Raw genomic sequence first — 15,652 nt, 5'->3', positions numbered from 1 at the left:
GTATATCAAGCCGGACATATCTGGAGACAATGCCTTGAACAGCTGCCAACAGTTCCCAGTCCGTCTGACTGGGGCTGGGAGACCGATCAGGACAATTTCAGGCCTAAGTGGACAGTTCTACCTATTGCCGAGAAAGCTTGCCTCGAGCTTATTGCATACAAGTGTACCAAGTCCTGAAGAGGGAACTGCAAATGTTATAGAACAAATTCCACAATAAAGCCAGTTTGCACTACCCTGTGCATATGTGGTGGCACTTGTTATGATATGAAGTATAACTGTCCTCACAGGAAAATTAAGGTACCTGCATCGTCAGAGACAATGACAAACCAGAAAAACCTATATCGGTGGCACGGTTGTGATTTTTCTGCCATTTAATTAATGGCAGATTAATCTCTGGCATCATTTAATTAATTAATCTGGGTTCATTTAATTAATCTCTGGCATCCTTGAGCAGGTGTCAAGGTTTGTTCCTAAAATGATCTCGGTATGGTCTGAAATGATTGAAACATTGAGGAGTTGTTTGCATTAAACTGAAATATGGAATATTGACCTTTTTCACTTTCATATCCATATTGAAATCAAGTATGACATAATGAGATATGCCTCATACAGCATGGTATTTGATGCATCTGATGCCCTTGAAAAAGATGCCATCTGGTTGATTGACACGGAAAACATTGGAATTGCTGTTTGAATTATGTTTCAATCATGATTAACAACAGAGATATTCAATATTTTCCGATTTGGTGGCTGCCATCTTGAATTTCAAAATGGCCGACATCAGGTTTGCATGGAAATGAGTTAAATGAGTTCCTTGATCCTGAAAATGTAGGGTTGGACCTTAAAATAACTTTCGTATCTGGCTTAATTTTGAAGTTATAACAAAAAGTCAAATTAAAATGGCAGCCATATTTAAAGGCAAGATGGCGGCCACTCGGGGGCACGGATTTTTGGGGTCCATTTTTTTTAAAGATCACTTGGGGTTTTAGTATCCCTGTGCAAAGTTTCATGCTTTCTGCAAAAACAGAAAGATCCTGGTGCTTAGCCGCTGTACTACTTCGCCCTGCTGTTAGCGTTTCAACTTTCTCCTGCTGTTCCCTTTGTCATGTTGTGTCCTGTTCTGTTCTCTGTCCCAGCTCTTCCACAAGCCGAGACCATGTATAAAAAAAATGAATGAATACACCGCACAAATAGACAAGTTGGAGGATGTGGAAGAACGTTTCATCTGGCAGTGTGATCTTTTTTCTTGGTTTGTCTCGATTTTGAACTGAAAAGGTGTGCACATTTACTTGTGGGTATCTGCTTGTGTAGCAATGTGCTGGGTGTCAATGGTATGGTAATCCGCAAATACATGTGAATGAAAATCGTTTAAATTTTATTATAAATAATTAGCCTGTCCTCCGTGTAGCAGGAGATGGGGTTTTGCAATCACTTGTGTGTCTGTCCGGATCATAACTTTACCATTTGAGCTTTTGTCATCAAATTTTCAACAAAGCTTTATTATGAGAATATGAAGAAGCCAATTTTTTTTTCTTTTTTATCCGAAGAGTCAACGAGGTGCATGAATTCTCGACCCACCATATTGGTAAAAGACAACTCCCCCACCTCTGTCTATCAGGGCCCTTGGTCCCAGCACTGAAATTGTGGTCGGTGACCACATGGCCTTTCAACACCCTGTGCACCCCCCTCCCCCCGGTCCAAATGGCTTCTCCAGAACTGAAGTTCTTTGGGCCACATGTCCTACAAAATTGTACAAAAGGGGTCAGGACTCAGTTGCCATGGTCCAATAGTGTTTCCCACCAAAACTTAGACCGCGGTATTGCAAAATGCTAAAATCGAGCACATGATGTGACAGATAACATAGGGTAAAACAATAAAAATAGGGCCGCGTGTCCTGAAGCTTATCTGCATCAGGAGCAACAGCCACTCAAACCCCCCTGCATACCCCCTTCGACCCTGATTTTTTTCTAAAAAATTTTAATGCCGTGAACAAACTTTGTTACATGAGGGGTGATAAAGGTTGTGGTCAAGTTTCATCAAAATTGTGCATGTAGTTTCGGAGAAGAGAGGAAACACCTATTTTAGGGGGTCAAAATTCCCCGTAGACCCTCTTTAATGAGCACAGATTTTGATTCGGTCAATAAACCTTCGTTAGGCATCAGATATGAAGCTTGTAGCCAAGTTTCATCAAAATCGTTTGTTTGGTTCAAGCGATAATGACTGAAGTGTTAACAGACTGATTGACTGACTCATTCACTCACTGCTCAATCCCATAAGCTCACCAGAGTAAAGTCCAGGTGAGCTAAAAATGGGGTCAAAAGGGTTGACAATTTTAGATTCAGACATTCACATGGGCGGACACTGCCGAACTAGACATATTAGCGATGCATATCTCGTCACACAATTAATTACTCCACACTTACTCTTAACCTTCATTTTAAGGAAATAACTGCTCTATTACAAGAATTATTACCCTCGAGGAGCCATTTCCACAACATCATTAATGCTGAGAAAGGGCTTCACATATGAATTAATTACAATGTGCAATAGATAGCAATAACACATAGAACGACACTCGATAGAGCGCATACCTCTGCCAGGCTGAACTGTTTATGTTTTGTGTCCAACTGATAGGTCGGATCTGGATCCGGACCTCGACCAAAATCGAATCGGCTTGTTCTTGTCACCTAACTAAACCAACTCATTCACCGAATTTTGTCATAACTCATCCACAACTTATTAAAATTTCGTGTTATATACAGTATACTGTATAGCCTGGTGTTGGCGTAGTGATTAGGGTAGCGGCTTGGGATCCAAAAGGTCCTGAGTTCAAGCCCCATTGGCCGCTTGAATTAATACACACCAGGAGGTTGACTCAGCCTGTCATCCTTCCGAGGTCAGCGAAGTGAGTACCAGTGTACTGGGCCCAGTGTATGCCCCGGTTAGAATAGGTGTACCATATCCCTGTGTTGTAAGAGGCGACCAGGGTTGCGTCAGAAAAGGCATCCGGCGTAAAACCTGTGCCAAATCATTATGCGGATCATAACGGATGATCCGCTGTGGCAACCCCTAACGGGAGCAGCCGGAAGAAGAAGAAGATACAGTATACTGTATATTGTTTTTGGCCCCATCTCTCAATGGTGAAGAATCACTTAAAAAAAAAATTGATATCTGGATCCATATTTGGATCTTCACCAAAATTTAATACACATTACATCCGCAACCTGCCCACCAAGTTTCATCCGAATCCGTTCACAACTTTTTGAGATGGGGAGGATTTTCTTTTTTTTGGTTTGTGTAAATGGAAGAGGTGGGCACATAGACAATCTGGGCGAACACCAAAACCACCACACAGAGTTTATTAAATCCTGAGGATGGATGCAATTACTGGAAAACAACCCAAGAGGATCGTCGGTTCGGTTATAAGATTTAATTGTCCACAAAGGGATGAACTTCACGAAATTTACATCTCTTCCAGGGACCAATTAATACAGAAGTGGGCTTACACTCGTGGGAGGACAGCATTCATCAATTTTAAGTTTTTGTCGCTATCTTAATACAATGCAGCTTGTACGTATGTGGCTCTATCTTTCTATATGACAAAAACTTCTAAATTGATCACTTGGCATTTAACATCACAAAAATTTTAGTGTGGTTCAGCAAGGCAAAATATGGTTATGGTATGTCCCAAAAATAATTTTCAGGTGTGCGGTGGTGTCCCAGAAAACATATCACTTTGTGGAAATGTTTTATTTTTGGTGCATTTTACAGCACAAAGCATTACCGTATTGTTCAGGAAGGCCGAGATGCATACTCCTGCATGGAAGGAGTGCCAACGGTAGTAAATGAAATGGTGTCTTAAAAGGAATATGACAAGGGGAGTCGGGCAGGGGTCGAACTGGGACACCACAATGAATAGTGAAATTAGGGATTTTTTGTGGGGGGGATGGCAGGGAATTTTTATTATTTTCTTTTCGGTATGTGTAAATTGAAGATATGCATGTTGATGGTTGGAGAGCTAAAAATGATAAAGTTAACCATTCGATAGCTATATAAAATTAGGGCTAAAGTAGTATTGTTTCCACAAGATGATTGAATGACACTAATTTTGCAATTTAAGGTTTCCTAACATTGAAACCAGTGTTAGCAGAGATAAAGATCACACTGAAAACATTTTATTATTTTTTATTTTTTCACGAAAAGTATAATGCAGACCATGCGACTAATATCCTGTGACTATCAGTCACCACAGCAGCACTAAATGCACAAACTGAACATAAAATGTCTGAACAGCAAACAATGACTTCCATTGTTGGGTCTGGAATGTCTGTCCATGGTCATTGTCCAATTCTGAACAAAAGACCAATGATGTGTTGGCAGGCAGATTGTGCAACATTTTTTGAAAAGTCCCAAATTCTGACCCCTGAACTAAGATAAACATTCGCTGGTTCCCTGTTTGAGACCACAATGGTCAACAATGGAACAAAGTAAAGCCATGCTGATTGCTTCACAGCGGACATAAAACGGCTGTTGGAAGAATACAGAAATGGCTGGAAACTACCAAAATCACCGCAGTACATAGGAATTGAGAGAGAGAAAAAGAAGAAACATCGGGGTCAGCAGGAATTTTGAGGGGAGGTAGTCACCAGAAACTCAGCATTTTTTGGTCACCTGGATTTTAGTCCGGTGAGCGTACGCGATCGAGCAGTGTCCATATGTGGCAGTTAGTCAGTGAGTGAGTCAGTGAGTGTAAACACTTCAATCATTATCGCTTGAACCAAACACACGATATTGATGAAACTTGGCCACAAGCTTCATATCTGATGCCTAACGAAGGTGTATCGACCGCATCAAAATCTGCGCTCATTAAGGCCTAGGTCACATTTGCCACGGCGGCGGTGGGGTCTCCAAAATCTACGGCCACTAGCAATTATACGGCGGCCGCAGTATTTCCACGGTCACACAATGTAGCAGTCACATATGTTTTTATTTTTCGGGGAGCCGCACGGCGTATTTAGGCCTAAGTCACATTTGCCACGGTGGCCGTGGGGTCTCCAAAATCTACGGCCACTAGCAATTATACGGCGGCCGCAGTATTTCCACGGTCACACAATGTAGCAGTCACATATGTTTTTATTTTTCGGGGAGCTGCACGGCGTATTTATAAATTGTGGAGACCGAAAACGTGGGGTTTCCGTACGGTCTTTGATTTGATGTCGCACGGTGACCTTAGGGCGTTCCTGCGGCGGCCATAGAATTTTCAAGGCATACGCAAGGTGCCCGCAAGGCGACCGCAGGGGGACCGCAGGGGGGGGGCCCTAAGGCGAACGTGTGGCCAAACGGACGGTAACGAATGGGTTAATTTTATTTTATTTTTACCAGTTTTTTTTTTTCCGGCTTGTCGAATTGCTACGGCGAACGTAGAAATGAAAAAAGTTATAACTCCGCGTTATAATTCCACAGCGACTTTACGGCCCGTAAAATATAGCCATACGGCGTAGGGCCACCTGAGGCCACCTCAGAAACTCTGCGGCCGCCGCACGTTTCTGTCAATTCAGAGGGCGTACGGCCGCCGTATCCTCGCCGTCGAGCAAATGTGACTTCGGCCTTAGGTCTTCGAAATTGTGGAGACCGAAAACGTGGGGTTGCCGTACGGTCTTTGATTTGATGTCACACGGTGACCTTAAGGGGGCCCTGCGGCGGCCATATAATTTAAGGCAGATGCAAGGTAGCCTCAAGGTGCCCGCAAGATGACCGCAGGGGGCCCTAAGGCGAACGTGCAGCCAGACGGATGGTAACGAATGGGTAAATGTATTTATTTTTTTCGGCTTGTCGAATTGCTACGGCGAACGTAGAAATGAAAAAAAGTTATAACTCCGCGTTATAATTCCACGGCGACCTTACGACCTGTAAAATATAGCCAAACGGCGTAGGGCCACCCTGAGGACACCGCAGAAACTCTGTGGCTGCCGCACGTTTCTGTCAATTCAGAGGGCGTACGGCCGCCGTATCCTCGCCGTAGAGCAAATGTGACTTAGGCCTAAGGACGAAAACACAAGACAAATTCCTGCCCTAACCTACAGGGGGCATTGCATCAGCAGCAGAGCCATGCCCTCAGCCAAAAACATGACCTCAAAAATGTATCGCTGTAATCAACATTGAGGGGGTATTCAACCAATCATGTGACCAGATTCTGCGCTTGAATAACATTTCGATATTTTATGAAGTCATTGACCGTTGCTCCTGATACAGTTGTTTTTACATGCAAATAGCTCACTAAATCAGAGGCAGCGCTGATCATTTTTCAGCATGTGGCTGATTATTTTTGCTGGAGTTTATTTCCTAAGTTTTCATATACAGTATTACTTTCGGAAAACACCTAAACACCTACTTTCTCAACATGTCTCAACAAATCATTGGAATGTCCAGTAATCCCAGATATGGGTAGGAACAGTCTCCTTCCATTCAATCCATCCTGACATGGCTATAGTAGCGTGTGCGTCTGGCACAAGCCGTCACTGACATTGGACAGTGTTGGTGAATCAAGTCTCAAACATTTCTCCAGACTACCTAGAACAATTGGTAGTTTGTGACGACCACCATAGAAGTTGCAGAAAATCTTTCTAGACTTATTTTCCTCCATGATTGTGACCGACTCATCTCCAATTCCTTTCTTCGAACAAGATATATATATATATTGTTGCGGTTCTCGGAACCGCATGCATACAACAGATAGGTGTCACAAGACAGTTATTCCATTATTATACGTGTAGATAGTCCCTTTCCTTTTGTTTAGCGGGACAACAAGGGAGTGCGTTGCGATGATCTAATAGCTACGGTTGCTTAAATCATTTTCTCCATTTCATCCCCACTCTTCTTTTCGTCTTTTTATTCCTGAGGTAAATCAGCCACGTGCGCCTTCGCTGTAAGGTGGGGTCTCATGAAGGCCAGCGCGTGCAGCGCCGCGGTGAGGGAACCACTGCACAGAGAATCTCGTTCCCAGGCGAGCCCTAAACCCAATGTGTGCGGTGAGTCATATAGTGCACTTAGCAGTGCGGGATTGTCGACTCGAGCTTCTGATGATCTGGGGACATTATCTGGGGATAATGCCGGTTGCATTAAAAAGGCATGCGAATAAATACCTCTTAAGAGGCTGCACGAATGGTGTTTTTCACAACACAGGAAACACAGCCAGCACGACGCTCACGCTGCACGAAACGTGTACTGAGGCCGATAAAGACGACTCCACGCCATGTTGGGTGGGATACGAGTGTGCGGAGTAGAAGCGGCTTGTTCCTTTTCAACCTCAATATCCGACATATTGGTGTTCGCCCCGTGCACACGCTAGCGGAGTCGTGTGAACGCGAGCGCTGGCCACGTGCGTAATGGACAAACCGCGTGCACTGTATGGAATGTACTCGAAAGCAGACATGTACGCCGCTTGCAAAACGTGCATGGATTTATCCAAAATGATGTACCTTCGGCCCTCGCTGGCAGCAGCGGATTCTCCGCAGATGGTGAACGTTTTCTCGTCTCTACAGCCAGCAAAGCTGCGATCGAGCCGGGGAATGTACAGTGCGGGCCATGTTGGCGCGCGCGGAGCGAGCGCGTTGATCGATGCTGGTCGAACGCCCGAGCGGGCATGCGGGACCCTCGACCGGTCACCCGGGTACGGCCTGGGGGTTTTTGCAGGCGATTCATGTGCCAATTTCGGTGTGGGCGATTCATGTCATCTCATGGGGTCGGAGCGGAATATTTCCGCTGTCTGGGATGGCCTTGCCAGAAATGAAGTGAGGCGGTTACCGGCCAAAGTTGGCGGGCTACATGAGGGGTCGGGGCCAATCGGAGTGCCTGATTCGGGTGATGACGTTTCGATTCGGCATGGCCCTCCCCCCCCCCCGAGCTGTGGGTCCTATAAAGGTCGGGCAGTCCCTCCGCCTCGCTCTGTTGCCTCTGCTCTTGCCTCTTTTGCCTCTTGCTCTTTATCTGCCTCTCTCCCACTCTCGCCACGCCCTCGCCGACACCACCACGATCCGCCTCCTGCTGCCCGGACTCCGCCTCCTCGTCTCAGCCCACAGGATGTCGACCCCACCCACCTACCTGGTCCCGCCAACCACTCCACCCTCACACTCTGGACTCCGCCCCTTCTCCACTCAAGCTCCTCCTTTCCGAACAGTCTCCACACGTGTGACTGACACCAAAGACGACACGCCCACTTTCGGGTACCGCACCACAGAGCATCCCACCCCCCCCGAAACGTATTGGTGGTGTGTCGTGTTATCAAGTACAAAGGTACAGAAATCGTGGCCTCAACTCCTTTCCCTTCTCGTTGCAATACTCCCTCTTCATCGGGTTGTGTGTGTGTGTGTGTGTGTGTGTGTGTGTGTGTGTGTGTGTGTGTGTGTGTGTGTGTGTGTGTGTGTGTGTGTGTGTGTGTGTGTGTGTGTGTGTGTGTGTGTGTGTGTGTGCTGGCGCCTGTCTGCTTAAGTAAGACTGCAGAAGATCGTTATCATTATTATTGTGATTAATTTCACGTTAAGTCTGCTCTGTGTCCCCTTTTGTAAGTTGATTGTAAATAAATAATTATTAGGAATGATCCCTGCTTATTTTTTGTCTTTTCTTCCATTGATCCAGCATGGTCCGAATCCTAGTTTAGCCGAAACTTTATTCCCAACGATCTGTTGCTTTTAGCCGGTACGTCCTTGGCAGTGTCGCTCGGCTGCATCCGATCCGGTAAAGTGATCCGGTTCGGACAAGGCGTACCGAGGGTATGTTCCCGGGTAATTAAACCACGTGATTAATTAGGTAACCCGATTAACCCATAGACGGGAGGACCCTAGGTCACGTGGTTGAGTTTTTGGCGTCCACGGTCGGTTAAGCGATACACCGCGTCACGGAATTTTCCGTGTGCGACGGCCTTCAATTCCGGGGAGGAGTCTGGTGGGGACCGAGATAGCTTCCCCCACCTAATGGTCTTCTCACCCAACCCCCGCACTGCAAATATATATATATATATATATATATATATATATATATATATATATATATATATATATATATATCTTCTTCTTCTTCCTTCGGCTGCTCCCGTTAGGGGTCGCCACAAGGATCGTCCGTATGATCCGCATAGTGATTTGGCACATGTTTTACGCCGGATGCCCTTCTTGACGTAACCCTGGTCGCTTCTTACAACACAGGGATATGGTACACCTATTTTAACCAGGGTATACACCAGCCCAGAACACTGGTACTCACTTCACCGACCTCGGAAGGATGACAGGCTGAGTCAACCCCCTGGTGTATTAATTCAGTGGCCCAACGGGGCTTGAACTCAGGACCTTTTGGATCCCAAGCCGCTGCCCTAACCACTGCGCCAACACCAGGCTATATATATATATATATATATATATATATATATATATATATATATATATATATATATATATATATATATATATATATATATATATATATATATATATATATATATATAGCTCTGGAAAAAAAAAAAGACCACTCCAAATTTTTTTTTTTAATCAGCATCTCTACATGTATGGCAGCCATTCCATTCCAGTGTCTGTTGAATTCCAACACAGGCACACCTCATTCTACTGAGTGAGGTACTGATTAGGTGATCACCTGAACCGAATCTTATTTAACAAGGAAAAGTATAAAAACCACTGCTGTGGTCATCACTATCCTCTTGCAATAGGACCAGCTGGATGGCAAAAATGGTGCTCGTAGTACCTCAAAAGTAATTGGAATCAAAAAAATAACTATGGACCATGCCAAAAGAGTTGAAAAGAAAACTTTTGAGTGAGGAAGAGAATGGCTCAATTCTGGCTTTACTGGCAGAGTAATACAGTGAGTGTCATATTGCTTCCATCCTTAAAATTTCAAAGATGGCGGTTCATAAGAACAAGGTCAAGCAGCAGACATTGGGGACATCAAAGGTACAGACTGGCACAGGGCGAAAACGACTTTCCATTGACCGGGATGACCACCAACTCATTTGAATGTCACCCAACAACCGTAGGATGACATCAAGTGATCTACAACAAGAATGGCAAACGGCAGCTGGGGTGAAGTGCACGGCAAGGATGGTTCGAAACAGGCTCCTCGGGGCAGGGCTGAAGTCGTGCAAAGCTAGAAAAAAGCCCTTCATCAATGAAAAGCAAAGAAGAGCCAGGCTGAGGTTTGCAAAAGACCATAAGGATTGGACCGTGGAGGACTGGAGTAAGGTCATCTTCTCTGATGAGTCCAATTTTCAGCTTTGCCCAACACCTGATCATCTAATGTTTATACGGAGACCTGGAGAAGCCTACAAGCCACAGTGTCTCGCACTCACTGTGAAATTTGGTGGAGAATCGGTGATGATCTGGGGGTGCTTCAGCAAGGCTGGAATCGGGCAGATTTGTCTTTGTGAAGGACTCATGAATCAAGCCACGTACAAGGTTGTCCTGGAAGAACACTTGCTTCCTTCTGCTCTGACAATGTTCCCCAATTCTGAGGATTGGTTTTTCCAGCAGGACAATGCTCCATGCCACACAGCCAGGTCAATCAAGGTGTGGATGGAGGACAATCAGATCAAGACCCTGTCATGGCCAACCCAATCTCCAGACCTGTACCTCATTGAAAACCTCTGGAATGTGATCAAGAGGAAGATGGATGGTCACAATCCATCAAACAAAGCCGAGCTGCTTGAATTTTTGCACCAGGAGTGGCATAAAGTCACCCAACAGCAATGTGAAAGACTGGTGGAGAGCATGCCAAGACGCATGAAAGCTGTGATTGAAAATCAGGGTTATTCCACAAAATATTGATTTCTGAACTCTTCCTAAGGCCGAAGTCACATTTTCCATGGTGGCCGTGGGGTCTCCAAAATCTACGGCCACTAGCAATTATACGGCGGCCGCAGTATTTCCACGGTCACACAATGTTGCAGTCACATGTGTTTTTATTTTTTCGGGGAGCCACACGGCGTATTTATAAATTGTGGAGACCGAAAACGTGGGGGTGCCGTACGGTCTTTGATTTGATGTCGCATGGTGACCTTAGGGCGTTACTGCGGCGGCCATAGAATTTTCAAGGCAGACGCAAGGCGACCGCAAGGTGACCGCAGGGGAACGTGCGAACGTGCGGCCAACTATGGCGAACGTGCGGCCAAACAGACGGTAACGAGTGGGTTTTTTTTTTTTTACCAGTTCTTTTGTTTCGGCTTGTCGAATTTCTACGGCAAACGTAGAAATGAAAAAAGTTATAACTCCGCGTTATAATTCCACGGCGACTCCTACGGCCTGTAAAATATAGCCATACGGTGTAGGGCCACCCTGAGGCTACCTCAGAAACTCTGTGGCCGCTGCACGTTTCTGTCAATTCAGAGGGCGTACGGCCGCCGTATCCTCGCCGTAGAGCAAATGTGACTTAGGCCCAAGTTAAAACATTAGTATTGTGTTGTTTAAAAATGAATATGAACTTGTTTTGTTTGCATTATTTGAGGTCTGAAAACACTGAATCTTTGTTGTTATTTTGACCAGTTGTCATTTTCTGCAAATAAATGCTCCAAATGACAATATTTTTATTCGGAATTTGGGAGAAATGTTGTCAGTGGTTTATAGAATAAAACAAAAATGTTCATTTTACTCAAACACATACCTATAAATAATAAAACCAGAAAAACTGATAATTTTGCAGTGGTCTCATTCTTTTCCAGAGCTGTATGTATATATATATATATATATATATATATATATATATATATATATATATATATATATATATATATATATATATATATATATATATATATAGTTACATTTTCTACACTGAGGTTCGCTGAACCAGCAACCAGTCTGAACTGCATCACAGGGGCCTAGGAGAGAAATCCACATTTTACATCCAATGCGGGGGCAGACATTTCAGCTCAACACACAATATATTCAAGCATCCATAAACAATGTACACCACAGTAAAGCAGAGATAACTTTCCTCAACTCACAGTCACAGTCCATTTCACAGAATAGCATAGCTCATGCTTGCTCGTCACAACCCAAAGACTCGGCGATCTCTAACCGTTTATTCTTCTTTTTCCAAACCGCAAAATTTAAACATCCCAGCCAATTGTCGGACTCTGACAACAAACTGTTCCCTTGGTTCATTAGCCTTCTGGACAGAACTGTACACACACATCTATCATGGAGTAGGTCGAATGCAGGAGCAAAATATTGGAATAATTTCATGATGATTATTTGTAGGTTCTCTGATAGCACAGGTGTAAAGGATACAGCCTCTACTTGCATTATGTCCAATCACACTCTTACACTGGTCTTGGCTTTTCATCAAGCTCTGTCACAACCGAAAAAAATCATTCCACACTTCTCGGAAATTCTTACAATTCGGTTCTAAAATCACCCATACTAATCCAGTTCATCAGACTCGGCGATGGAATGAGGTTTTTTCCTTTGATGTGACGTCACATACAAACACGGAAATGAGCAGGAAGCCGACACCATCACTACATCTTACACCACTATTTTGAGAACCATGCTTCGAGTAAAGGTAAAATATGTTGATTTTTCTGTAAATTATGTAAATGCAATCGTTTTTTTTTTTACATGGAGGAGGGAGGGGAGAGGGTGCGTGGGAAGAGGGAGAGAAATGGTGGAGGTGTTCCATAATGATTGGCCCAGCTGTTTTTGATTCCATAATAATTGACCCAGCTGTTTTTGATTCCATAATAATTGACCCAGCTGTTTTCGATTCCATAATGATTGGCCCAGCTGTTTTAAATTCCATAATGATTGGCCCAGCTGTTTTCAATTCCATAATGTTCAGAAATACTTGCACACATGTAGAGAATTGCCTTATTTTATGATTTCATTACTTGCGAAAATCGAACATTTGCTAGTATGTTGGTCGGTCGACTTTGTTATTCTGTCTGTTTGTCAATCGCCTACAGGTCACAATACTAAACCAATTGTCATAAAACATTTTCAAGTTGGAAAGATAGTCACAACCATAGACATATATATATATATATATATATATATATATATATATATATATATATATATATATATATATATATATATATATATATATATATATACATGTATATATATATATTATGACAGTTTTGAAAATGTACCCCAGGGAAGAGCATACATGACACGTAGGAGACCTGAGGATGAGTTATTTCATTAGTTTATGTATCGGTAGGCCTTTGCCCCTTGTCTAAGTGTTTGGGAGGCATGCGTTGAGGTTAGTTTGTGTATCCCTGGTGTGAAGTCTTTACTCCCCCCACACCTCCCCACCCCCCACCTGCTACTTTCAATCCACCATCGGTCTGTTTCAATAATCCAACCTCGACCTTTCGAAATCCACCAATAATCCCCTCCACCAAACCTCAATTCAGAACCGCTCTTTCATCCCATCAGTCTTTCTTTCAACCCTGCAGTTTTATTCTCGTCCTTTGGAGCATCTCTCTTCCTCACCACTCGAATGAACTCATTATTTTATTATATACCACCAACCACCCGTCACTCACCGCAAACAATTGATCCTCCGGACCGGCACCGAATTGCATTTCCTGCATTTTTCCTTCCTTGTGCTTCCTTGATCTTCCTTCTTGCATTTCACACATTTGTGGAACAAAGCACAATGCTTGTTACATTCATAATAAAGTACAGAGCTCTTCCCATATGCAATAAAGTACATCGCTTCTCGCATGCAAACAGTATGTACAGTACAAAGGACATTTTGCATGTGCAGGGAGGGGATAAGGGTGCTCTTGGCAGCTTTTGCACATAAGGGGCAGGGTGAGGGCTCCGTTAAAATGGTCCCTCAGGGACAGCGGAATTTTATACAAAATGCAATGTGAACACGCCTCCATTGGATGTGCACAAATGAGAGAGAGGCTCCAATGAGAGGGACTCGAGAAAGCGATATCCTGAGGAGAATTAATCCCAGAGTGTGGACAGGACAGTCACTCAAAGCTTGTCCAGCAAGGAGCAGAAAGGAGCACAGAGAAGGAAGGAACCCATAGTGTGGAGGAGAGAAGCTTGGAGCCCATAGTGCAGAGGAGAGAGGGAAGAAGCCATAGTGCGGAGGAGAGAGGGAAGGAGCCTATAGTGCGGAAGAGAGCAGAATAGAAAGCGCAGAACATGGCTGGGTTCACGTGGAGCTGCTTATTCCAAGGGCACAGCAGAAATGGAGCAGCGTGCCGTTGGCATATCTGGACGTCGGAGAGGACTCGCCTGCTTGTGCTGGACGCCTCAGGTATGCGGCTGCACATCCAATCACACCATATTGCCACCCACTCCATCCACAATCTTTCCCATCCTCCTCCCCCCCCAAGTATATTTGGACCAGCACAGCCCTGTTGGGTTGTGTGAGGTAAGGGAAGGAGTCGACTACACACTGTTTTCTTTCCTCTTTGTTTTTCTTGTCTTCTTCTTCCCAGATTGAATGATGGCCATATGTCTTTTATCCAAATAAGATAGTCTAAGAACAGGGCCGGATTTAGACATGTGGTGGCCCCTGGGCAGCCTTCAGTAGTGGAGGCCCACCCTACCTTAGAATACTAAAAAGGTGACAAGACATATTTACAGTCATCCGTAAAGTATATTTTTCAAGAACAAATAATCTTAACTTCTATATGAAATAGAGAATGAGATAAGATGAATGTCTTATATCTGTTCCACTAACTACCAACTACCATTCAGGCACTCACAAATACATTTTTCCTCACAATTTTTTTTTTTCATGAAATATGTGGAGGCCCCCTGGTTGTGGAAGCCCCTGGGTAACTGCCCAGCTTGCCCATGCCTAAATCCGGCCCTGTCTAACAATACGTATTAGGGTTAAGTTGTGCTTTCAATACGGTCTGGCATCCCACCCTGCTCACCAAACTCTCTTCCTATGGTATCCAAGGCCATCTTAAGGTATCCAAGGCCATCTCCACTCATGGCTCGCAGACTTTCTCTCCTCTCGCAGTCAACGTGTGGTCCTAAATGGAGTTCTCTCATCCCCCTCTTCCTGTCCAGGCTGGAGTTCCTCAAGGCAGCGTTCTGGGCCCTGTTCTTTCTCTGGTTTTCATCAATGATCTCTCCAACTCTCTGGAAAAGAAAAAAAAAGCCACATTTCCAAGCTGGCTACCAAAGCCAATCGCCGACTGGGCATCTTCCATCATGCAAGGTCCTTCCTTGGCACGCCTGAGATCCTGAGCACGTACAAAGCCTTCACCTGCAGCCTGATGGACGAGCCGCTGCTCTCCCCTCTCCTCTGGGCTGGTTTATACATTTTTATACCACAGAAAAATATATTTAATTTTTTTTCTTTTTCTGCGGCTCTGACACCCTCTTCAGACCCTCATCATGCATACAATACAGTACAATACAGTACAGTACAGTACTGTTTAAGATGATCTTACGTACAAGTATAAAGTGTCGTCACTTTCGTGTATTCTAAGCACGGCTTTGAAGGTACTCGTCTCCATGGAGCAGCGTTGCTCTGGTTGGGGGACACAAGATGGCCGCCCCTCGGCTTCACCAATCAATGTGGAAGCTTCTCCTCCAATTAGAGATTAGCATACGTAGTAAATATACGGCCCAGTTCAGACGGACTGCTCTTTTTCACACTGTCGGCTGATTGG

General features: G+C 44.4%; 1 protein-coding gene across 4 annotated transcripts in view; it reads right to left on the bottom strand.

The window, feature by feature from the left end:
- Positions 1-15,642, bottom strand: part of LOC147033234 (beta-2 adrenergic receptor-like) — a 69,315-nt gene extending 53,673 nt beyond the window's left edge. Inside the window, exons 1-3 of one of the 4 annotated variants that reach the window (XR_015055498.1) lie at positions 15,435-15,642; positions 14,906-15,116; positions 13,547-13,626 (exon numbers count right to left, since the gene is read on the bottom strand). Coding sequence is in view for 2 of the 4 variants with exons in the window: in XM_085871385.1 (XP_085727511.1) it covers positions 13,547-13,626; positions 15,435-15,496 (142 nt within the window). In the remaining 2 variants the exon portion in view is untranslated. The remainder of the gene's footprint in view (positions 1-13,546; positions 13,627-14,905; positions 15,117-15,434) is intronic. The other 3 variants (XR_015055499.1, XM_085871386.1, XM_085871385.1) reach the window with 3 other exon arrangements.
- Positions 15,643-15,652: the final 10 nt, after the last annotated feature.

This window comes from Eptatretus burgeri, chromosome 2, assembly GCF_056783735.1.
Source record: "Eptatretus burgeri isolate ZD-2024b chromosome 2, Ebu_testis_v1, whole genome shotgun sequence".
In the NCBI taxonomy this organism is placed as follows: Eukaryota; Metazoa; Chordata; class Myxini; order Myxiniformes; family Myxinidae; genus Eptatretus; species Eptatretus burgeri.
This window is presented reverse-complemented; position numbering and strand designations above follow the sequence as displayed.